The sequence below is a fragment of the Homalodisca vitripennis genome, chromosome 2, assembly GCF_021130785.1.
Source record: "Homalodisca vitripennis isolate AUS2020 chromosome 2, UT_GWSS_2.1, whole genome shotgun sequence".
Lineage (NCBI taxonomy): Eukaryota > Metazoa > Arthropoda > Insecta > Hemiptera > Cicadellidae > Homalodisca > Homalodisca vitripennis.
In genome coordinates, this window is record NC_060208.1 from 126,514,352 (window position 1) to 126,541,475 (window position 27,124).

Here is a 27,124-nt window from a genome sequence, read left to right on the forward strand (position 1 = left end):
CATTAAATTGTTGGTTTTTGAAATGGAAAATGTGTAGAAAGTAACTAAAATAGTATAGTGTGAAGTGTAATAAAGCGGTCACCACACCGCTTGAATTGTTCATGTTTCTAATTATCTAAACTACCGAAATCAAAATGTTGAATAGAATTACGTTAAATGTATTTCAAATTACAGTATAGCCTAGTTCAGCCTTTTTTATATCTAAAAAAGTAATCATTTAAGTTAATGAAGAATAATAAAAAAACTGTGTAGGCAATGTGTGTTTATTAAATGTAACAAACAAAGCACTTTAGCATTTACTGTAGTTACTTACTTCTTACTATTTGGAAGTGTAAACGAGTCTGACAGTTTGTTGTAAATAACACTTAATATTTTCCATTGTACTTGTGGCCATTACTCAAATACCATGCAAATGTTTTTACTTTGTTTGAATTCATTTTGGAATCAGTGAGGTTAGTGCCCCAGTAGCCTTTACTGCCTTATTGATAACCATGTGGTATCCATTACTCGTGTTACTTTAATATGGTTAATTAATTTTGAAAGTTAATTAGGTGTTTGATTGTGAGCATTTAAATATTAGGAAATTAATTTATTCCTTAATTATTATTTAATTGGTCATTGTGTGATTTCAAAGTGGGAGTATGAGTTTGATGTGTATAAATTGGTTTAAGACATGAAGAATCAAAATTAACAAAAATAAATCATTTCACATAATGTTTACATTAAATCAAAATTCTTGTCCTCCAGTTACATGGAATGACGTTTATTTACTCCAAGTAATTGTGTAAATGATCTAAGCATGTACTTAAACAGAAGGCTTTTATGGAAATCTCACATTTGGATGAAGAGACAGCCAGCTAAATATAAATACAAAATGAATTGGCTACTCGGATTTAAATCAAAACTCAGTTTGAACAAGATACAAGTGTGCAGTTATGAGGAACCGCAAGCAATTCAAATCTGGTGATACTTCAATGATATCAATCAAAATTGTTAAGCAAAATTGCAAAAGCACCTTCGTATGTATCCAATAAAACGTTACATCCAGATTTGAACACCTCAACAGTCAAAGAAGAAATTATCAAATTCAGTCACAATTATCTTTCAAGATTAGAAGATCACCCAAACTACCATGTGATAAATCTACTTGGTAATTCTAAAGATGTGTACAGACTCCACTGATCTGCTATTCTGGAACTACCTTTTAGGTTTTTGAATTAATTATGTTGGTATTAAGAATGGTTAATATCTAACTCAATTTTAATTATTAATATTGTTTCTGTAATATTAATAATTATTAATATTACAATTTAATATTAATTAAATTTTTTTAATTAATATTAAATTAAAATATTAATATATTTTTAGTTTTTATTATAATATTTAATTTTATATATGATAACATTCCTAGTGCGCCAGGCGCGGCTCTGGATTGTTGTCTTAACCTCGCCCCCCTGGACATTGTCATTCGGGCTATGGCCAGGAGGAGTGCCTACTGTCTTCAGCAGATGGGACTCTGGTCGGGCTGCAGCAGTGGGCACTGCAGAATTAGCACTCTGATACAGGAGGATGTTTTGCACATGATCTCTGATCAGATGCCACAAAAATTTTCCTTTGACAAACCCTTTAGGATTATTTTACCCTCAAGGGATGATTGGTCAGAGGGAAAGAAACCTCTTCCACCAGCGGAGCTCGAATGGTTTACAGACGGCTCTAAAACAAAAAGCGGCACAGGCGCTGGAATTCTGGGAGTGAGACCATGTAGGGAGCTGGTGGTATCCGTATCCGACAAGTCTTTCAAGCGGAGGTCACATGTTTGTGAGAATCTTCGTCTGCGATATAGGAGCAAGACGATTAATATTTTCACAGACAGTCAGGCAGCGCTGATGGCGTTGGATTCTTGCGTGATCAAATCCAAACTGGTTTGGGATTGCTATCAGGCCGTTTCCTCCCTTGCCAGAATCAACAATGTAACAGTTTGTTGGGTTCCTGGTCATGAGGGGATTCTTGGGAATGAAAGAGCTGATGCCCTGGCCAACCAGGGCTCAGCAACAATTATGATGGGCCCTCAACTGTTCTGCGGTGTTCCAAGGTGTGAATCCTCTAGGGTTGTCTCGAAACGGATTCGCGCAGAGCATGAGAGAAGGTGGAGGTTGCATCCGGGTTTGAGAGTGAGTAGAATGGTATTACAGTCACCTTCCTCCAAGGTGGCTTCGGACCTTCTCTCATTAAACAAATCAATGTCTTCTAAGGTCATTGGTCTCATTACGGGGCATGGTCACCTGAGGAAGCATCTTCACAGAGTTGGCATCCTTCAGGAAGATCCACTCTGTGGAAGGTGTAATGAGCAGGAGGAGACTGCTGAGCACCTGCTCTTTGATTGCCCTGCAATAGCAAGAGAGCGGTATGCCATCTTTGGTATTTTGGACAGGGGTGGTGAATTTTCCCAGGAGGACTTGATAGGTTGTTTTCGGCGGTTTGTTGAACTGCTGAAGTTGTAAAATGGTGGGCCTCATGGTGTGTTTCCGGGGTGCGCAAAAAGCCCTTGAGGCTTAAGTGCATGGCAGTAGGCCGCCCCAGGGGGAAAAAAAAAAAAACATTATGGTTGCCTGTAAAGTCGGTTTTACGGGCGAAGATTTTACGTGACAACGTCTTTTTCTCGGTAGAATATTTATTGATATGAATATTATTAAATTGCACAATAGGAACAAGGAATTGAATGAAAATAAGAATTGCACAAATTTTAATTATAGAAATATATTTTGTTTACTAAAACATTGTACATAATTTGAAATTAATTAAAATTTGTTATTGTAAATGGTAAAGTTGAATAAAACATTTACTAAAATTGGAATTTGAAATTCTTGCTAAACACAGTTAAATTCTAACTCCGCGCGTGGTGATTGGTCGGTTTAGTTCGTTTGTTTGGTCGCACTGTTATGACAGGTTAGAGGTTATAATTTGTTATTTTAAATGTTTGACTAGCAATACGCGCTGTTTCTTCTCAATCGACTGAATTACGATTGATTGCAGAGTGATTTAAACTAATAATTTACTTAACACTATCAACATTTGTCAATAGTATGACATAACCTATAAACTCAGTTTCTCAACTTTTGTGTCAATCTAACAATTAATCAATCAATCATAGTTTACGATAATGAAATATCAGTGTACAATTATTTACCTTTATTGTTGTAGTTGTTGTAAATGACGAATCTAAGCACTCCACATTTTCACGAATAAACATAGTTATCTGCTTTATCCCGTGCGGCGGACCCACAGTTATCTGCTTTATCCCGTGCGGATCCCGTGCGGCGGACCCACTGGACGGGCATCGTAACGTTACCGGGCGTTACACTTTTTCATGAGTGACTCCGAGTCGCAACCTAATTTAAGACGTTGTCACGTCAAAATATAAACTAATTTAATCCTACAATAAAATTATACTAAATTTCCAAAATAATTTTAAGTATGGCACATCATCGAGTCAATATGTACACTGTAAGTTCCTGGTGAATCTGGTTTTTAACATCATTATATTTATATATTTTATTTTTCAACAAAAATTTTGTAATGATTCGTTTAAGTTTAAAGGAATTTAATGATTGTTGGAATCTGCTAATTATATATATATATATATATATATATATATATATATATATATATACAGTATGCTTCGTACAGTCAAAATTAAAAGATCTTTAAAAGTACATATAGTACATAGTTTCATTTGCAGAAAAAATGTTTAGGCACTGACAATATAGGCTATTGCACAAAAAGTATTGACTTGTTTTTGAACCTAGGTTATTTCTCAATTAGCCCATCGATATAGGGGACTGGGGGAGTCGGGGTTTCTGGGTGGGGGAGGACGACCAACTAAGTAGGGGTAAGTATAACAGGGTGTACTCTGAACTACTCTATTTTATTACAATAGCTGGATCAGATAAAAACAAACATCCACATTCTCAGACAAAAAATTTAGAGCCTGGACATACACAACATGAAATACAGATACATTGTGAGGAACAAAAGAGGATATTAACGCTTTTTTGTTTGTCTTTTCCTTTTCTTTTTCCATTCCCTCTCCTTTCTGTTCATTAATTGTAATATTAAATAATGGCACTTTAGAAACAGAGCATTTTCTGTGAGCATTTTTTACTCATAGTTAATCTTTCTCCGAATGTTGTATTAGATTTGTTTGTTTATATCAAATTGAAATTGGACCTTTGATGTCAATGAAACAAATTATTTACTTGAATTAGGGAAATTTTGAGTTAGGGAGGGGAAGAAGAATCCTTTAAAAATCGTTGTTACATTAAAAGTAGATTTCATTAATCTATGAAAATTTCCAAGTTTTTGTTTTAATTTGCAAGTATTAAAAAATTAGAATGGGATTTTTAAATCATCTTGTATACAACCTGTATCTAGTTGTAAAATTTTACAATTAAGTGGATGTTTGAATTTAATTTTTCATATGTGATTTGTTATAGAGTGATTTTGAAGATTTCTTCGAAGACTTCAAATTTTGCCTAGAGGCTTGTCTCATGCATGAAGAAAAATCAGCTAGTGTGGAGAGAACCCTAGATTTCGCTGCAGATTTTGCTGTATCATTTAGTTTTGGTTTAAAAGAAGAGGAAAGTTGCCCTCTACTCGAAAGAACATTTCAGTTCATTTTTGATGTAAGTTGTGGTATTTTAGCAAAATATATTTAGAGTATGATGTTTCATTCAATACTACAGCATGTTAAATCTTTTGTTAAAGAGGTATGCTTTGTTTAATTAACTGTAGGTAAGCTGTGTGTAACTAAAATAAACCCAGCAATAAAAGGTGTCAAATAATTTATTGCATGTTGAGCAGAATTAGAGGATGCCTATATAGTTTTCCTAAAGGAAGTCCTCTTGCTATTTCTTTTATTTATCCAAGTTTACGAGGAATGCCTGGGAATATGGGGGATTTTAAAAGTATTTAGTATTTTTGAGAAACTTGGATTATAGCCAAGATGTTAAGAAGGTATAAGTCCTGGTCTGATGTGATTGGGTTTGATAACACAGAAATTTCCAAAATACAAGCTTATTCTGGATCCATGTTGAAGTAAACTTTACTAGACATATTACAGGCATATATTGACATATATTGTACAGGTCATATTAAATTTTTTCCTATGCTTATGTCCATGAATGCTTCCCTTAGAAGCTACAGGACACCAAAGCTACACAATAAATATTATTTTCTTCATTCAATTAATTCTATTTATTGAAAAATTGTTAAATTTGTTACCTGGCTTTTTAAAAGTTGTGTTTTTATTGATTTAAAAATTCTACATCTTTCTTGGAGTTTAGTAAATAAGACTGATTTTGTAGTGTCTCAAACTTTAATTTTGACCTCAAAAATCTAGATATAGAATAAAGATTAAAATTAAAGAACATTTAACAAAATTATTCTTTTATTGCAAAATTTAAAACCAAAGTAAAAAATATAGTAAATATACTTATTTTGTTTTCAAAAATAATTTTTGAGAAAATTGAACTTGAAGTTAAAAATTCCTGCACATGCTGATAAGACTAAACAGTAATATTTCTGGGTTAATGTAGATGTCTGTACCTTTACAAAAGGAGATATTTTCAGTCCCATGTTTTTAAGAAGAAAATGTTTTATTTTTATTCCAAGAATACTCACCTGTGAGGTTTTATGCAAGTTTAGAAATTCTCATATACCAATGGGTCTTGTGATAGACTTAACCCTCAGACTGCCATTCAACAGATATCTGAAGTTTATTTTCGTTCCTTTAACGCCAATCAATATACTATATTTCCTAGGCAACCCCCTCCCCCTTTTTTACATGCAAATAACAAAAAAATCCCACTCACCATAAAAATTCAAATTAAACTATTTACTTTAGTTACTTATTATCATCGTATTATACTGTTCATTGGGAACAGAATGATACCAAATACAGTTAGGTTTGCAGTAAAAAACAACTTTTTACAAATTTTAGAAAAATAGCTTGGAAAACTGAGAAAAAAACAGCTTGGTGTTTAAGAAATATATTAGAGCAGTCAGTGGGTTAAATTACATACAGTTAACTGTGTTCAATTTTTTCATTTAAATTGTTTGTCCCTAGTTGTTTTAATTTAATGTGATTTTTTAGTTGTAAAGTCTTTGTAGGAATGAGAATTAAATTATCAATTTATTAAGGTTATTTTAGTGGTATCTTATGTGCATTCGAAAAGTATGAACTATCAATCTAAAATAATGTACGTTTAACACAATAAAGAAATACAATTTTACCTGGTTACAATATACACCAGACTTGTATAAACAAGGAACATGATGCTAACTATAATAACATTAATTGTGTGGACGCAACACAAAATGTTAATCATTTGCGATTGGCATCAAATTCATATGATTGTCCTCTCATATCGCTAGGCCACAAATGTGGTCATGGGATGCTCTCTGCCTCAAGTCAGTGTTTTATAACCATGTCCTGTCTCTCAGCTCGGCTGTCCATGCCTAGTGGCCCTCGCTGTTTTGCCGTTCATATCGTCAGGCCGCAAATGTGGTCATGGGATGTTCTCTGCCTCAAGTTAGTGTTTTATAACCATGTCCTGTCTCTCAGCTCGGCTGGCCATGCCTATTGGCCCTCGCTGTTTTGCCGTTCATATCGCCAGGCCGCAAATGTGGTCATGGGATGTTCTCTGCCTCAAGTTAGTGTTTTATAACCATGTCCTGTCTCTCAGCTCGGCTGGCCATGCCTATTGGCCCTCGCTGTTTTGCCGTTCATATGGTCAAAGCTCTAACAGTCGAGAGGATGATCTTCAAATGGCTGCCAAAATAGGATCAGCATTAGTAGCTGAAAACGAACTTTTAAAAGTAGAGAAACTAGAGCTTCAAAATAAACTAATTAGTATGGAGGGAAAAATGGAAGAGGTGGAAAACAATATGAGTAAATATTTAACCAAAATTGAAAATCTTCTACAATTAAATGCAGATGTTCAAGCCCAACTTGATAAAGAAAAGAAATTCCGCATAGAGGTCCAGAATTCCTCTGAGGACCACGATCTTAAATTGGGTCAAATGATTAATAATTATGCAAAACGAATAGCAGAACTAGAAAAAACCAACACTAGACTGCAGGAAAAAATCCAAAACATAGAAATAACGGCTACAATCTGTAAGGACTCGGCTACTCAGACGTCATCTCCCACAAAAGATGGCCAAGTGTTTGAGGCAAATCAAACCACTGTACTTCTGGGAATATCAGAGATGAATTCAAAGCTTGCTCAAATGGAGCTAACTATTAAAACTTTAGCTTCAAGTGCCTGCTGCCAAAAAATAAATAACACTTTGAATATGCCCACCACGCATCAAACTACACTAGGAGTCAATCAAACTTGTAGTAAAAAACTAGAAAACATATTGACCACACCCTCGACAGAACAAAGTTCACCCCCGACCTCAGGAGCCAGTCAAACCTGCAACCAAAAACTGATTTTATATACAAGGACAACAGAGGCAGAGTCCTCTATTCCCCTACCCACGACAGATGCAAGCCTACCCATAACGCCAGGAGTCAGTCAAACCTGCAGAAAAAAACTGAAACATATGCGGACTACACCACTGAAAAAACAAAACCCTTCATCAACAACAGGAATGAGCCAAAAATAGATTAAGAAGACAAACAAGTTTAGCGTCTCCCTCCAAATGGCAAAAGCCACTGAAAAAGCTAACATCCAGGAATTTCAATTACCTAAAAACATCCAACGTTCTAAACAGAATAGCCACCTCCCAGAACCATCCCCAACTCCTGTGAATGACAATCTCGCTCACTCACTTGTAACGAAAACTCAGGGCATGGGAAAAATGTCTCCTCCATGTACTGCACAAGTACTTAGTGAGGGGGAAACATACGAGGAGTTCCTCACCAAACATCTTGACAAGTATAGTAAAAGAGGTAATATTTTAACCACTGGACATAGCTTGAGCATGACTAACTTTAACTGTACTGAGGGAGCCAGCCAAACCCTGTCTAAAAAACTGAACCAAAACACTGCTGGGGAAGTCCCCCCAACCTTGACTGGACAACTCAATGACAATCTGGAACTGGTCTCACAATCTGACCAACCCATGAAATCACCACTCCCTAGACAAACTTCTCCAGAGACTCAACATTTTTTAGAGATGACTCAGCGGAAGAGGAAAAGGTTCAGAATTTTTCTGAACTCAAACTTAATAAAAAAAGCAAGCCATCTCAGCAAAATATAATAAAAATTGCCCACCAAAACATAAATTGGCTCGCTGGTAAAACAAACAGACTGTCACATTTCCTCGCCAATCACAGACCTGACCTTTTAATACTAACAGAACACGGGCTCACACAAGACAGCTTAGAAAATACACGGATTGATGGCTATACTCTGATAGGAGGCTTCTGCAGGAAGTTACATAAGAAAGGAGGGGTCGCAGGATATGTAAAGAACGAATTAGAAAAGACCATCAAACTAATAAGAACTAGTAATGAAGAGTCAGAGCTAGTGTGTGAAACAGCTTTTTTCGAGATAAAAATCAACAAAGAAGTAATCCAAGTACTTGGCACTTATAGGCCCCCGACATCAAACATTGAGCAATCAATTGACATTCTAACGGACCAGCTGGAAAGCGCCATGCAAACAACCAAACCAATGGTCATTGTCGGGGATATAAATGTTGACAATCTGGGGAACCGAGCAAACGACAGTAACAACATGAAGCTTAACGAATTTTTAACATCATTTGACCTCAAAAGACAGCCTGCCCCCCACCAGACTCACTAAAGACACAGAGACCTCTATTGACTGGATATGCACGAATATCGACCCCCAAGCCATTCAAGCTTCAGTCGTTCTCTCTGGCCTTTCGGACCATACATCCCAACTGGCCACACTACATCTGACAGCAGGAAAATATAGCAGAACTGTAACTGAGAGAAAACGCATTTTTAACAAGAAAACCATGACTCTCATAAAGGATACGCTCAAAACACACGAGTGGAATAGTATATACAATACGGAAGATGCAAATCAAGCATATACAAATTTCCACCTCATCATACAAACCGTCCTAAACAGCAGCTGCCCAGTCAAAAGTGTAGCAATCACTCGCCGAAAGAAAACAACTTGCTGGGACAATGAATGCACCACCTTAAAAAATTCGTATATAGAAGCCTTAAACAAGGAACTTTGTACTGGAAAACCTGAAGACAAAGCTGAATCAGCACGGAGAAAAAAGGAATATGACATGAAGCTCAAGACGCTAAAAAAAACAACAAACATCAGACCACATCTCTCAGGCCGACAATAAATCAAAAGCACTGTGGCAAATAATAAACAACGAAAGAAAAAACAACAGGCCAAATCTCAGTAAATGGCAAATTGTCACAGACGGGAAAGTACTGCAAGATCCCAAAAAAGTAGCAAACACCTTCAACTCCTTCTTTGCCACAGTCGCAGAAAGGACACTAAAACCAAACAACCTAAACAATGGGCTACTTAATATCTACAATCCACCCAACATGACAAATAGCAACCTAAATCTACGACCAGCAACAGAGACTGACGTTATAAAAGCCATAAACTCCCTAAAACCCAAAACATCCTCGGGTATAGACGAGATCTCGGCTAAACTCATCAAAACCTGCAAACATGAACTCACTAAACCCTTGACTGCTCTAATAAATAAATCGCTTCAACAAGGAATATTCCCCACTATGCTAAAAATAGCCAAGGTCTACCCGAAACATAAAAGTGGATCAACGAATGACTTAATGAACTACAGACCGATCTCCCTGATATCAACCTTTTCAAAAATCTACGAGAAAATTGTCTTAGATAGGCTATTATCCTACCTAGAACAAAACAATCTAATGACCAACCAGCAACATGGATTCCTAAAGGGACGGTCAACAACTACTGCTCTAATACAGTTAACGGAGTACATCATTGACCAACTCGACAACGGACATGCAGTCACTAGCCTGTTTCTTGACTTCAGTAAGGCATTCGACTGCCTTAACCATGACCATCTCCTTAACAAAATGAAGTCCCTAGGGATAAATGGGAAGACGGGAGAATGGTTCCATAGTTACCTAAGTGACAGAAAGCAAATAGTTGAAATTGAGCATGAAGAACAAAACAAGCGAAAAAAATTCTATTCTGACATTACAAGCATTGCCAGAGGAGTACCACAAGGGTCAGTACTGGGGCCGGTACTGTTTCTCCTCCTAACAAACGATCTTCCAGACTACCTAAAGGAATACTGTGAAACAACAATGTATGCAGATGACACAGTCCTCACCACAGCAAATAAATCCATTCAAACCCTGAAAAGAACTACTGACACTGCTTTTAGTTACACAAAACAATATTGCCTAAGAAATGACCTTGCTCTTAATGAGAAAAAAACAATACAGCTAATTTTCACCACAAAAAACAAAGAATTACCTCTACCAATCCCTGAAACTGCAGCTCAGGATACAGTCAAATACCTGGGCATTACAATGGATTCAAAGCTCACATGGAAAGCACACATAGAATTACTTTGTAAAAAACTCTCTTCAAGCACTTATGTAATAAGAATGGTAAAACACACAAGCAATCTGGAAACTGCAAAGATAGCCTATTATGCACTATTTGAATCTCATCTCAGGTACGGAATTGTGACCTGGGGCGGAACATCTGCTACCAACCTGCAAAGAATCCTAAAACTTCAAAAAAGGGCAATAAGATGTCTAGCAGGCCTAAACTACCTCGAAAGCTGTCGTGATGCCTTCAAGGAACTCAAGATCCTGACGGCCCCAGCGCTCTACATGCAAGAGGCAATCATGCATGCTGTTCTCACCAATCAAACCCGACAAAGAGACATACACAACCAAAATACACGCCATGCTTCAGATTTTGCTCTGCCGCCTCACCATCTAACACTCTTTACAAGCAAGCCTTCCTATAAGGGAGCCTTGCTCTACAATCAACTACCAGTCCACCTCAGAGAAAAACCAGAACGCCACCTCAAGAAACATCTCACAGTCTGGCTCCAGGAGCGACCTTTCTACTCTATTCAAGAATTTTTAAATCCTGTAACTCTCAACTATTAACATTCTTTAACTATCTCATGTATTGACGCATTGTACTGTTCTCTATGAATATGTGAAATAAAGAAAAATGTCTATTGTCTATTGTCTATCGCCAGGCCACAAATGTGGTCATGGGATGCTCTCTGCCTCAAGTCAGTGTTTTATAACCATGTCCTGTATCACAGTTCAGCTGGCCACGCCTAGTGGCCCTCGCTGTTTTGCCGTTCAGCTCGCCAGGCCACTAAATGTGGCCAACTATATTTCATAGTTTTTAAATTCAAACATTGTCCACTTGTGGCTGGAAAGTGCTGCAACTTCTGAGCCAAATAAATTACTTAATTAATATTTCTCTATTTGCTGCATATACTGTAGTACACATTGTTCACTAATACTTTTTATCAGACTGTCAGTGTCACTGTAGCTGCCATAGTGTATACTATCTATTTATTAAAATACTAGTAATAGGGGAGCCCAAGCAGGGATTTTTCGTGTTACTAGAGCGCGTCAGAAAATTATATGGGGACCCCTGTAATGTACCCCTAGCACATATGAACCTTTAATATAGGCGTCTGCGTTGAGGGCAGACCGTCAGACTAGTAAAAAAAATCGATCCTCAGAAAAACTCGTGCGCGTCAGATAAATACAAGGTAAGTTAAGTACATGTAGAACAGTGTAGATTTCAATAATCTGACGATTTAAGCGTGGTATAAGGAAATAGGAAAGTCACAAAGGTGTAAAAAAATATGTTACCTCGAAATACTCAAGCGCGATTGAACTTTTTGAAGGAAATCTTATAAGGATTACGGAAAAAATATAATCTGACGATTTTCATGGGGTGAGGTAGCTAAAACCATAAATAAAGGGTGGAGCGTACAGCTGCTGAGAACTGTATATTTCCCACTCCGCACCTCTCTTTCCTTCTCACTTCCGTCTTTCACTCTCTCGCACCATCCGCACACTACCATCTGCCGCCATAATGCCATCTCAGCTGATCACAATAACAACGTGTTTTTGTAGTAGTTCAACGTTTTTATTTATTTGTTTGATTGTTTAATACAATAATTTTTATATACATTACAATAATGAGTGATATAAGTGTGAAATGGCTATTTTGTGGAAAAGAAACGTGTTAAAAAAACAAACAAAATTTTTTCAAATGGTCAGATGAACAATATTCCTCCACATTATTGTCAGATTATCATTTAGAACGGTCAGGACATCGAATTGAACCGCCTGTATAAATATCTGACGCGCTCGAGTATTTCAAGGCCGCATTTTTTTTTTACATTTTCACAAATCTGTCATGACTTTCGATCACGTCCAAATCGTCAGTCATTTAAATAGGATACTTTTTTGAGTTTAGACATAGCGCGTATACACTACGAATGTCTGACGCGCTCAAGTGTTTCCATGTGAATGTTTTTTTACATTTTTAAAAAAAATTTGTCCACGCTTTCCTCCACACTGAAATAAAAAATTTAACATAAACTTTTTCCGTTTTAAGATTTAATCTTCACAATCCTATAGGCTCCCATGACGCTTTAGTCACTGCAAATTTAGCATCCCGGGCTCCCCTACTATAGTGCATTTGGTGGATACGATGCTTAAAGTAGGAAACAAGATAGTATTTTGTTAATAAAATACGGATTGTATTTTTATTCTGCAAATAAAAATACTTTTAAAACAGATCTATAACTTTGCATATTGCTTAATTGATTGTAAAGTAAATAATAAATAACCAATTAATAAAATTTCAACCTTGAAGCTAATAAACTGTAAATTATTTGAGAATTTAATTTAGATTTCAGTAATTTAAAGAGCCATACATCAAGTACTGCTATTTAAATTTGAGTAAAAATTATATACATGGTTAACAAGCGCCGTGGGATGACGCAGTACACAGCCAGCCATTATGCGTGGCCCGATGTACTGAGAAGACCCATATGAGACTCCATCCGAGTTGAGCGAGATATAAATTTTGACCACATCTGTGGCATCCTGATCGCAAATGTCATCGTTTTGTCATTGATATAGATAATTTAGGATTAACATAAAACATTGACAATATAATTATTTGGTCCTTAACGTGTATGTATTCTAAGTTGACCTTAACATGTCTGCTTAGCAATAGTTGGTGCTGTTTCAGCTGAAGACCGATAGATGTGATATATAATACAGTATGGTATTATTGTTGCAGAGTCATGACAGTGATATACAACTGGTCCGGTTACGCATCTGCCAGCTTATGAACCGGTTGCTAGACAACATGGGGCATGATGCCACTGTTCTCGAGGCAACTTACAACAAGATTGCAGTGAACATGTTGATGAGAATGCAGGTGAGTCTGATCGACTTTACAAGCAGCAGTAATATAAAGTGCATTGAATTCAACAAATCAGTTTACGCAAGCATGCAATTTACGATCACAAGGGGTCAGTTTGCAGTAAATCTCAGATAATTTTGTACATTCAATTTTTAGCCTTACAAGTTCAAAAGATCTGGAGCATTGTTTTAACTGATTGGTTTTAGGTTAATATATAATCTAGTTTTTTTTAATGTGTTTGATTAAAAATTCTCTATCTAATCAGGATTATGGCCACAATTCCTAATGCATCTTTAGGAATATTGGTATTGATGTTCTATATATTGGTAAAGTCAATTTCATTGTTAAGGCCAATTTGAGCAAAGGTTTTTTATGTAATTTATGAATGCATTGATTTAACAAAGTATTGTATTGGCGTAAAAGTTGGTGAGCCTCATCAAGCCATGAGAGCGAAGTCAATAGAGAGATAGGAGCATTTCTCCACATCACTATCATGGATGTCTGAAGAATCTGTGAAATTTGATGTAAATCAATATGAACATTTCATGAAACACAACCAAAAGTGGTATGGTATTGAACTTCAATGTATTATATTGGACCAAAGTTTGGCGACAAACAATGTTTTCTCATGGATCTATGTATGTCTAATTCCAGTTGTTTTTCAGTGCATGGGTTTTTTTTTATCTAAATCAGCATAAATATTTAATGTAACTAATGTTTATCCAGGCATGATTTTAACATTTTCATGACTAATGTAGAGAAGCTTTAATTTGCTGTAATTCTCTGTCCAGGATTCTATGTCAAGTGTCAGGACCCAAGCTGTGTATGCTCTCCATCGCCTTCAGAGCCCCAACGATCCTAAATGTGACATAATCCAAGGTTTGTTTACTCTCCTTGTTAAATTATACTCCAACAGTTTAGAGTCATGGTTTCCACTCAACATATTTATATACTTGTATTATATTTATGCTACAAAATAAAGTATTATGAAGAGTATTACAACAGAGATCGTATAAGATTATTACAAGAATTAATAAAATTTACTAGAAGCTGTACCTAGAAACAAATAGTCTAAATTAACAATGAAACATCAAACATCAGGGGTACAACATGTTCAGTCCATCAGTTTTGGGGGACATGTTTAGTCCTGCTATTTTTGTGAATTAATTGTTGAGAATGAAGGATTCATTGATGAAAATCTCAATAACTTAATAAATAATAAACTGTTACTTGAGATAAACATTAGATTTCGATCTATAACTAATACAAAAAGGTTTGTAAAGTATGTTTTTGCTTTCCTGTAAAAATTGTAAATTGAGCTAAACTTGTTCTTCTTCTTATATGCAGTTTAAGTTTATTATATGAAGTAAAAGTATGTGTACACAACTACGATATTTGTAGTTTACTTCATAGTTCATAATTACAAAACCATAGTTCCACTAACACTATTCTATCTAAAGACATATGTAAAACTTGTTTCTAATTGTTCTGTATCTTCAACAATATATCATATCTTTGGAATAATTTCATTTTTTATTATCGACTGATCACACATATTGTGTTGACATCAAACAGTATTTGAATTGGTTAAAATAATAGCATGAAACCATTGTATTCAACCACCACTTTTTGTTTTGAATAAATAGTAGCCATATAAAAGTAATTAAGATATTTATATAAAAATAGCTATTTCCAATTTTCCGTAAAAAATAGAGTTTTCTTAACTGTAAAATAAATATTTAGTAATTTTTGTTTTAAATTTTCTTATTTCACTTTGTACATAAAAATATAAAAGAAATTATTGCGATGGTTAAAAATATAGTGGTAAAAAGTGGGGTTTTTACAAAAATGCCCCTCCATCCGCTTATAAGCATCGGCCTTGACCAAATGAACATGGGACATTTAGACTAATTCATATGCAGATCTTGGTGAATACGAACTTACCACACTCAGTGGTATGTTGCTGTTTATTCATTGCACAAATTATAAGTGTGAGATTCTGAGACCAGATTTATCTGACCATGATGCTCTGTATTTAGAAATATATTTAGATAGTTTGTGTATGTCCACTAATGGTTTGGTAAAAAATCAAACGCAGGTTGTGTTTAGGCCAATAACAAAAAGTAAAATAGTGAAGTTTAGAAAAATGTTGGCGAATGAAGATTTTATGGCAACTTTGCAACAGAATGAGTCTGCCTGTATTTGTTTTGAAAAATTTTTCAATACATTTTTGGTTTTATTTGAAAAGTCTTTCCAAAAAAAGGTGTGTAAGTCTAATCAGGAGCTTAACAAAAAAAAGTAAGCCAACTTTGAATTGGTATACACCACAGCTTGCTATTATGAAGAACAATATTTTACTGTGTAAAGACTTGTGCAGAAAACAAGGAAATGATCAGCTTTTAACTCTGTTGAAGAATTTGAGGGGCCATTATAGATCTGCTTTGAAGGAAGCTAAGAGGGCGAAAAATGAGGAATTAATTGAAAGTTCTTCAAACAAATGTAAAGCTGCATGGACCATCATCAACAGAGCAGCAGGGAAGACTTCTTCAACCAATAAAAAACCAAATATCCAACCAGATGAGTTCAACAGTTTTTGTAAAACCTCAGTGGAAGAAATCAGTTCTAAAATGAATGCTTCTCCCAGTTCAGCAGTGAGGTGTCTTGGATCATGCACTACAATGAAGTCATTTTTTAATTTTACTTTTTGTACAGTGTCTTTGAATGAGGTGTATAATATAATTATATCTCTTTAAAGTTCATCAACGAGAGATGTTTATGGTATGTCCAGTGATCTTTTAAAAGAAGTTGTTTTGGAAATATTGGAGCCTCTAACATATTGTATAAATCGTAATATTATAGAAGGTACATTTCCTGATTTTTTAACGTTAAGTAGAGTGGTGCCCATTTTCAAAAAAGGGGATCCTATCAAACCAAGTAGTTATCGTCCGATCTCATGTATACCAGTGTTGGCTAAAATTTATGAGAAAGTGCTCAAGATTCAGATCTGTCACTATTTTGAATCCCATAATCTATTTAGTGACAGTCAATTTGGCTACTGCACTAGAAGATCAACTGTACAGGCCATAGATACTCTTGTGGAACAAATTTTATTAACTTTAGAAGGTGGTTGTGCAGCTCAGGTCACTTTATGTGATCTTAGCAAAGCCTTTGATACTGTGCAGCATGATGTATTGTTGGCAAAATTGCAATTTTACGGTTTTCATGGTACAAACCTAGCTGTCTTGGAATCTTATCTCAAAGATCGTAAACAATTAGTTGAGATAGGAGGAAAGAGATCCAAGATTGTTGAAATAAATATTGGAGTCCCTCAAGGGTCGGTTTTGGGGCCATTACTATTCTTAATTTTAATAAATGACTTAAGTTTCAATCTGTTAAACTTTACCACAATTTACGCTGATGATACCTCTTTCCTTAATGTACATAAAAATATGGAACAGCTTAATTTGTTGTCTGAGGGCACTTTGTTGGAGGCAACCTCTTGGTTTGAAATCAATGGCCTTCGATTAAACAAAGATAAAACTCAAAAGTTACTTGTTTCTTTAAGATCTGTAAATATAAAACATGATGTTAATAATCCTTGTTAGGAATAAATATTGATTCTAAACTTTCATGGAAATGTCACATTGATAGTGTATGTAAAAAATTGTCTAGAGTAATATTTTTACTAGCTAATTTAAGGAATCATGTAACTACCAGTTATGTACAAATGGCCTACTACTCATTTTTTGAAAGTATTATAAGGTATGGTTTAGTGGTATGGGGGAATGGGGTAGGCATAGAGAAGATGTTAATCCTGCAGAAAAAAGCAGTAAGAATATTAACTGGCTCTAAGCCATTAACTCATTGTAGACCACTTTTTGTAAAAACCAGTATTTTAACCATTGTAAATTTGTATATATTTGACATTTTACTTTTAGTTAAGAAAGATTTTAACAAATACCTTTTAAGAAACATGACGCATTACCATGATACCAGAAATAGTAATAAGCTTGAATTACCAAGGTATAGGTTAACTAGAACCATGAATTACCATAAGTATCAAGGCTTAAAAATTTACAATAGTCTACCTGCTTCATGGCAAAACCTAGCAGAGAAAAAGTTTTCAGTAGTGTTATATGACTGGCTATCCAGAAATCCATTCTATAAATTAGATGAATATTATAAAGCCATAAAAGATATGATATGAAGTTGTAGCCTATTAAGTAGTAAGAAGTTGTAAAAGTTGTACAACATTTAATCTGAATATTAGTACTTGTATTATATCTACTTTCTAATCCTTGAATATACCTAAGGATAAAAACTGAGAATGACTGTTTAAACTAAATGACAATATCTATTGCAATGTATTTAACATGCTGAAGGATAAATAAAATGTCTTATCATCTTCATAGAATCTAGACTGCAAGCTATTTGATTTTCGCCTAACTTATTGCGAATCTGTTGAATACTTTTGTAGATATGAACATCAATTGACATTGCTTGTTACCTTTAGTCAATTTAAATTAATATTGTTAACCCTTATAAATGGTTATGCCAGTAAATATATATATATAATTGTAGATTTTCAATATTTTAAATAATATTTAAAAGCAATTATTTAAAACATTACTATTTGTTTAATTTTTTTCATTGATTGTATTTTTATTTAGAACAAAATTATTTCTTTTTATTAATTAAATACTTACTTTTATTTAAGTACAGTAAGGACCTTGATATATCGAACCTCAAGGGGATTTACAAAACTTCGATATATCAAGAATTTCGATATAATGAGGTTCGATATATCAAGGCTGTTTGGGCAGACTTCGATATATAGAGGTCCACACCCACTACAATAATACAGTACAATTAAGAATCGTACATTACTTTTATCGGGAAATGTGAATAAGAAATTATAACAAGTACACCATACATCAATTTAAATTTATTTATTTTTTAACTAAACGTATAGAGTAATATTATTACATAAATATGAATATGAAATACTGTAACGTCCTTAAAAAGTTATGTTTGTAACGTATAAATAGACAAGTCTGAAATATGGTTCTACTGTACTGTATTTTAAATGTTTAAAATGCTACTGTAATGTAGGCTTTACGTACATGTTATAAAGAGTTTGCAAAACTTATTTACTGTTGTTAAAAAAAATCTGAAATTGTAGTTTGTCTACCTGTGAAAGTCACTTTGTCCAACGCGTAGTCTAAAATGGATAAAGACTGGATTATTTTGTCATCCATAGACGTCTTCTTTTGGAGGAAACTTCGCAACGTGTTGATGGCACACCGGGCATCGCGAAGGGTGGGGGTCAGGCGTTTTCGACTTCGTTGTCGTCATCATCCCTCGCCGTCCTCGCGACTACACTGTCTTCTACACTCGTGTCCTTGGAAACGGATGCAATAATGTCTGCATCGCTTAATTGGCCGCAAGTAGCAAGCTCGTCATCGACGGCCACAAAGTCTTCGAAAGACAGCCCTTCCAAAAGTAAGGGCCTGAGTCACTTGTCTCCACAGTACAGGACTAGCAAGTTCACCGTTATCCGTTTCAACAATTGAACAGTCTTCTACAACACTTTCCTCTTCTTCGTCAACTTGCTGTTTAAAGCCACTTTTCTTGAAGCAGTTCTTTATAGTATTTTCGGTAACATTGTTCCACGCCTTAGAAGCCATCCACATTACATCAAGTATGCTTATTTTTGTAGGGTTCTTGTCCTCGAGGTCACGAAGGAAGAGGCGTACAACTTCCTTCCGGTAATGAACTTTAAAGTTTTTAATTATTCCTTGATCCAATGGCTGTAGCTTGGATGTGGTGTTTGGAGGTAAAGAACTCGATTTTTTACGTTTTTCATTTTTGGATGTCACCGTGAGCAGTAGCGTTGTCAATAAACAAGAGTATTTTTTTCTTCTTTTTTTTCTTCATTTGTCTGTCCAAGTCCGTTAGCCATTTCTCAAAAACCCCTGAGTTCATCCATGAGTTTTTTGTTTGATGTGTAGTCCATTGGAAAGCTTTGAACCCCTTTGAAACACCTTGGATTTTTAGATTTTCCTATCATCAATGGTTTTAAGCTTCACGGTGCCAATTTGATTTGTTCCAAGCAGCAATGTAACTCTTTGTTTACTATTCTTACCTCCGTGGCAACAGTGTCACCTTTAAAAGTTAAAGTTTTGTCAGGAAGACACTGATAAAAAAGACCTGTTTCGTCGGCATTAAAAATATCGTCAGGTTTTGTATCCCTTGACAAGATCAGGCAGTTTTTTGCGACCATTCTGTGCAAACATTGTCATCGACACTCGCACTTTCGCCAGTCACCTTCTTGAAAATCACTTCATTTCTTTTTTTAAAGTTTTGGAGCCAACCGTTGCTTGCTCGAAAGTCAGGTTTATTTAATTGCGCAGCAAACTGTGTGCTGCTTTTTCTTTTAAAATTGGGCCACTTACAGGAAGGTTTTATCACGGCACTGTTTTAACCACTGATAAACACTTTTCATCTACGTCCTTGAATTCGGGTCCTTTTATTCTCTTGCACGAAGTTCCTTGGCGTTCATATTTTTTCTCTGTTTTTCAATATGGTCGAGAGAGTATTCGCTGGTATACCAAACTCCTTTGCAATGTCACTTTTTTTCTTATTCCCGGCATCCACAGTCTCTATAAGTTTAACTTTATCTTGATAAGATAGAGTTTTTCCGTTTTTTGCCATCGCACTTTTAAACAAAACAGTGTCACAGTTGAAAATCTGCCACGCACAATAATTCACTAAGATAACCTCAACTCGCACTAAATCGCGGTAACGTCCAAATTAAACTGAGAGTGGAGTGGTGATCCACCACTGGCGTCTACAGAAAACAAAGGAGTGTCGGTGGTGGGGGTTTTCAAGTCTCGACATGAAAAATACGGTACCTACTCTACTTTGATGGTTGTTCGATTGCACAACACGACAATACAGTACTAAAGTTCGTTTCGTTGATAAACTGAAACTTCGATATGTTGAGGTAATTATAAGAAAAAATATATAGAGGTAAAAAATAGGCAAAATTATTGGTGAAAAATTCGATATATTGAGGTTATTTTACTTGAAATCTTCGATATGTAGAGGTAAAATTAGCATTGAAGTAAATGGGACATTCAAGGGGAATGACAAAAACTTCGATTTATCGAGGAATTCGATATATTGAGGTTCGATATATCAAGGTCCTACTGTACTTCATTTCCTTAATTTTTTTACCTTATGCCGGTTCAAATTCTCATAGCCAATTACATTTTTCCCCAGCTCAGTGGCATCTTAATGTCTTTCATCTTAACAATTCATCATAAACTAAAATTGTAACACAGATAAACATAGAAATACATGACATTAAAGACATAACCTTTACATTTTAAACCTGAGTGCACTCGTAGTTCTCTCCGATCAATTCTGACTAGTTCACAGTTCACAAAAAACATTATTTTCCAAATAGTTCACAAAAAATACAATTCCATGTGCTATAAAAAGCACATGTCGAAGAGAAAAACAATTTCCTTTTTAATACATTGTCATTATATACTACAGTTGTCAAAGTATTTTCAAAGCCTATTCAGTCATCTTTTGGCAGAGGGTGGACTTCAATTTAAATAAATAACATGTTTCAACATTTTTAGATATTATAAATAAATAAATCATTACATAAATAAAAAAAACAATTAATAGTAGAACGCTTAACAAATAAGGACTACTTAGGCAAATTTAAAATATATGTCAGTAATACATGATTAAATACAAAAATGAATCAAACTGTAACAAATTTATTGTTAATTAACAACCATTTTCAACAACTAGCTTGGCAGGAGACATTTAATAGTAAAATTCATTGTAAAGATAAATAACAATTATTAATAATGCGATAAATCAATATTCAGATGGTAGTAAATTTAACAAATCTAAGGTTCACTAAGTTCAATAGAAGTTTAAAAAACAGGATTTAATATAAAATGTATACAACAGTAACGAATGCAACAAAATATATAAGATCTAACAAACAATTTCAACAATAACAGCTCAACAGCAGACATATGATAACAGACTCTTAAATACATAACAATTTTTAAACAATGTGATAAACTATATGTAATTTGACACAACAATAAAAATAAAACAATTAAGAAGGTAGATCTTTCACATAATGGAGCCACCATCCAGCATTCCCACCCAACCGCAAAACCATGCTTAAGCCATGAATTTTGTTTACCGCGAAAAAACTTAAATAGATAAAAAATATATATTACCGAAGTATAAGCTTGTTGATTTATTTATAACTTAACATGTAAATAAATTAATTAATGAAAAACTGTTTAACTAAGATATTTTTAATTTTTCCTGGGTCAGTGCATATGTTCATGGTGCGTTTTGGCCCTAGATACTAAAATCGGCTATTTCATGTAGAAACACATATTTTTCTATTTTTATTTGTAATGTTATAGTAACAGAATAGAAACAGAAAAGTTTACTGTACAAAACATGATATATGCTCTTTTACTTAGACATTACATTATAAAAACAACAATCCTTAGTAATTTTACTACTACATATATCTACACATTATAAATATTACAATGGTCCTCATATCGTCTGTTTTTGTTGTCCACAATAATAATTTCTTACAGTAAATACTAAATGTATACAACAAACAAATATATTAATTTGTATATCTGGAAACTAACACTTATTGCCAAATACTAAAATAAATTCCCTAAAAAAGTCATTGTGTTGTCTTTTTACAATTCACACAAAATAATTAATCTTTGGAAACAAAAAAGATTTAATATATTTTATAACATAACACATATAGTACCTTTTTGTATAGCCTATTTGTATTTTTTTTAATTATATGCCCAAAGTTTTAAAAGTTTATAATTGAACAAAAAATTATTTCAAAACAACAGAAGTATAATATATTCAATCAAAATAAGAAGAATAACACAATTCATAATGAAATGTTCTACATTTAATCTAAAATGACCAAAATATACTTAATGTAAGATTACCATCAGTGCACTTTCAGACAGTGTTTACAAACAGTAGGTTAATGACATTTGCTGGATTTACAGGTTGTTTTACAAAGTATTTGTAATATTTTTTTGTGCTTGTAAAGAAATTTTGGGTTAGCTTGTCAGGATGTAGTTTTGATTTGCAAATTTTGAGTAAGAATGTTAAGACGTTTGTAATGATTTTAAAATATACATTTATGTTTAATCACCAAAATAGACAAGAATCATTAGGAAGGTAACCTCCATTTGTTCATTGTATGGAAAAAAGTGGAGGGAAAAGAACAACCATTGCTGTGTTAGTCTGTACTCTTGTGACAAATTCCTGCAAATTTCTTGAGACAGTGACAGAAAGTTTAGGCGATCAAATGTTACGTAAATGACGAGTTCTGAAAATTCTGTTGGGAATTCACAGAACCCAGTGAATGATCTTTGCACTTGATTTTCTCGTTTGCAAGTAAGTAGAACAATCATTCCTCAACAAAATTTTAATGGTGGTGAAACATGGGTTAAGCACTTAAACATTGAGACCAAAGAACAATCAAAGGTGTGGGGCCATCTAAGATGCAGTCTACAGCTTACTCAAGGCACAGGAGGCACATTTGTATGCAGAATGTATTACTAAGTTAGTGCATATATATTATAAGTGATGACATTTATATGGAAATTATGTTGAAAAGTAGAGGAGAGATGTAATTTTATAATAAAATATTTTTGATCTACTTTTGAGTTTTATTTACAATAATCTGGTTCTGACTCTATTACTGTTCTTGATGAATATGCTAATAAAAAAGTTTGTCTATTGTCTATTGTTTGTCGATCGGTTATTTAATGACCCTTTTGTGAATATATGAACTAAGCTCTAACTATAACTAGAAATCTAAAAGCAAGAGATACTAATACAATAATATATAATGAAATAGGTAATAATTTAGACACTAGATGTTAGTATCTGTCAAATGAACAATGTTATGTACGTTTATGACAAACTGGTTTGGTTATAATGTAATGTATTACTAAGTACAACCTGGAGATTTGTAGTGTTACTCAAGAAAGTTTGTCTGTTTCTGTAGCATTCATCTACCACATGACCCATGATCCCAGTCATGAAGTGCGGCGAGCAATCATACAGAAGATTGCCGTCAACAAAATGACTCTGGCTTCCATTCTGACTCGGATGAAAGACATAAAAGATGCAGTACGGAAGGAGGCGTATGTCGTTATCAGCCGATTTCTCATCCGCCAGTTCACCATCAAACAGCGGCAGCTCATCTTGGAATGTGGCTTGGGTGACAGATCTGGTCAGTTATCTATTTTATAATAGGAAGAATCTTAACCAATGTGACAAACTTGCAGGGCATGTTCCAAAGGTTAGACGAAGACTTTTTGATTCATAACAAAATTTCCAAGAATCCATTGGTAATTGTTAAGGCATTTTAAAGTTTTAAATGATAAATAATATTTGTTATTAGTAGTTTATGATAATAGCCAATGATATCAAAAATTAATTCATTTTTGATATCAAATATCAAAATAGTAGAGAATTCATTTTTGGTCATAAAACATTTTTACTTATATATTTCCTGCTTACTTAGATTATTTTTATGAATAGATGCAGAAAAACTGTAAACTAAAATCAAGTTTGAAATTAATTCTGAGTCTTATCGCTACTAACAATTGCATTATACTTGACCTCCATCAAACGTTAAAGTCAGTTTCATAATTATTTGTAAACTTTCCTTTATATCCAAACTTTTGATAACAAAATCCCTTCATTCCATTGTTTTCTAATATTTTACTCTTGCCCTTATTGGATAGATTGAATTAAAATTTAAAAAGTTAAATAGGGTTGCTAAAAATGTGTTAACATTTTTGTTTTATAAGCTAGTGTCTTAGATTGTTATACAGGTAATGAAACAGGCTATGAATATTATTTTATATAAACCTAAAATAGTATTACATTTTATTTTATGTAAAAATATCCAGACTTGGAAAATTTTAATTTTGTTTTCATAATAACTATGATCACAGAAACTTCTAATCTTATCATAATATATTACTTTATTGTTATGTATGAATTGTTAGGATTTATTAATAAATTATACTATGGTTGATTAGTTTTGTCAATAGTCCAAACATTAAACTTTACAATTTACTGACTGTCACAGATAGAAATAAGAATTGTAGTCATTAAAGCTTGTGCTAAAGTTCACTCGCCTACGATCACCTCCAACTGCTAGATCATTATCTCTGCTTTGTGCTGCCATCTTATGGCTACTTTTGCAACTGGTAATGGAAATATCTATTGATAGCACCATTACTCTCGTTCACTTACTGAAGCTATCTAGGAGTGATATATGAAAACTTTTATCAACCTCTTTATTTACACTAATTTATCAGTTTTTATACAAATTCCTTCTTACTTCTTTTTTGCTACTACTCTTTTATTAACATATTATTATGTTGTTTATAAAGTTGTTTGTAGTGTTATTTTGATATATACAAACATCTTGTACAAATGACGTTTTGTTTCAACTCTTTGGCCGCCGGGCACTTTAGCACGGCTTTCTAGCGTAAATCGCCACGGCCTAAATCACCGTTTTGACTGAAGTCTGTCACTTACGTAACACTTGTATAAATTGCAAATTAAATTCAAGTTAATAACTGAGCAGTTATGAATTTCAGTAACTCTGTTATACAGGTGACAGACTTCATTCATCTTGGGAGGCGGAGAGTAAGGCACAAAAAGGTTTTTAACGTACAGTTTGTTAAAACAATGTCAGTACACCAAATATACTGTGGAATTTCAAGCAATGTCTGTGCTGTAAGTAAGGTATTTCTTCTGATCTAGATTATATTCAACAGTACTGATATCAACTTTAATCCTGTTTTGCAGAAATATCACAAAATTTTGTGATTGAAGTTCTTGTGCCAAAGTGGCTGAAATATTTCAATAACAATTACTATGAGTTTTTGGAGTGTATTCATGTTGAGAAGATTCCAGAAACAGGGTTGAAACTTCTGAAAGCTTTGTTTGCGTGAGTATACTCTTCTTGTTAATGTTGCTTTATTTATGTTTACTATGTGTAATGATGTTTTCAGCTTATCTAACTGGATGTAAGAGTTTTAGATATTATAGTAAATGTTAGGTGACAGAGTAGAGTGGAGTCCTAATGAACAAACTAAACAAACAATTTTGAGATGGTACAAGTTTTTTTTTATTTGAGTAACTTTGATAATTATAAGTTCAGTATTTAGTTCTTTAGATTGTTTTTGCCTTTTATGAGAGAAGCATATTCTAGTATTCTTCAGAATTATCATCATATTATTCTTTTTTTACACATGATGATTGCATGTGTTCAATATAATTTATTACTTATAATATAATAGACTGTATATATGCAAATATAAACACATGAAAGCCACAATAACACTTTTTTAAATCTTTTACAATATTTTGAGTAATTTGTTTATAAAAATTAGTAAATTAACAGTACAATCAATATTAAAAACATAATAAAATTACTATACTATACTGCTAGAATTTTGAAAATATTAAGAAAGATTGTAACATAAGATTATTTAAATAGTTCTACAGTACTTTTTGAATTATTTATATAGTTTTGGCTTTACGTAAAAATTTATATCTCATATATTTTGATTTTTACAAAACCTTGTACATTTTGATGGCAGCCTGTCATTATTAACACTTCTTCTCTCAACACTCCTCTGTTGTCATTATTTGCTATTAACAGGGATGCTACAGGTCAGGGAAATCAGGGAAGTCAGGGAAAAGTCAGGGAAAAAAAACAGGACTGGAAATCAGGGAAAAGTCAGGGAATTCGGTCTCAAGTCAGGGAATTTCGACGTTGGTCAGGGAAAAATATAAAATCCCTTTACACAAATAAACTTACTGCCGCCGCGCCGAGTCTAAGCCTGCAGACGACGCGGCGCATGAAGCAGGCAGCCGAGGCGGCTCGGCTGGCCCGGCCCGGCCGGTGCGACAGACTCGCCTACCTAAAATCGCCTAGTTTTAAAATCGTACTAACAATTATGCAACTGTGAAAGGTGCTTTTAGTATGTTAAGTTAATAAAAAGTTCCTGCATTAAACCAAATACATGCTTTTACTTACCTGACAATTTTGTGATTTTAAAAGTTGATGTTTAAGTTATGTACCTTCTTTAGCTCTGTAATTTCTATGTCCTACTAATTACTTATGGTGCAGTGTTCTAAAGTATTTTACTTCTGTGTTGTAAAAGATCATTTAAGTCGATCTTTTTGTATGTATTAAACTGTGTTCACTTTATTTTTTGCTTTTTTATATTTGGCACCCTGTTACCCTCAGGGATGCTACAGGTCAGGGAAATCAGGGAAGTCAGGAAAAAGTCAGGGAAAAAAAACAGGACTGGAAATCAGAAAAAAGTCAGGGAATCCGGTCTCAAGTCAGGGAATTTCGATGTTGGTCAGGGAAAAATATAAAATCCCTTACACAAATAAACTTACTTACTGCCGCCACGCCGAGTCCAAGCCTGCAGACGACGCGGCGCATGAAGCAGGCAGCCAAAAACCCTGGGGATTGCGTCGAAAAAAGTCAGGGAAAAAATGAAAAATTTGGTCTGGAAATCAGGGAAAAGTCAGGGAATTTAATTATTGGA

The 27,124-nt window shown here is 34.1% G+C and overlaps 1 protein-coding gene across 1 annotated transcript in view; it reads left to right on the forward strand.

The window, feature by feature from the left end:
• The window catches only part of LOC124354686 (condensin complex subunit 3), an 85,899-nt gene that overhangs the window by 3,146 nt on the left and 55,629 nt on the right, over positions 1-27,124 (forward strand). Inside the window, exons 2-6 of the mRNA XM_046805323.1 lie at positions 4,494-4,682; positions 13,308-13,448; positions 14,225-14,312; positions 23,542-23,769; positions 25,365-25,506. Coding sequence (XP_046661279.1) covers positions 4,494-4,682; positions 13,308-13,448; positions 14,225-14,312; positions 23,542-23,769; positions 25,365-25,506 — 788 coding nt within the window. The remainder of the gene's footprint in view (positions 1-4,493; positions 4,683-13,307; positions 13,449-14,224; positions 14,313-23,541; positions 23,770-25,364; positions 25,507-27,124) is intronic.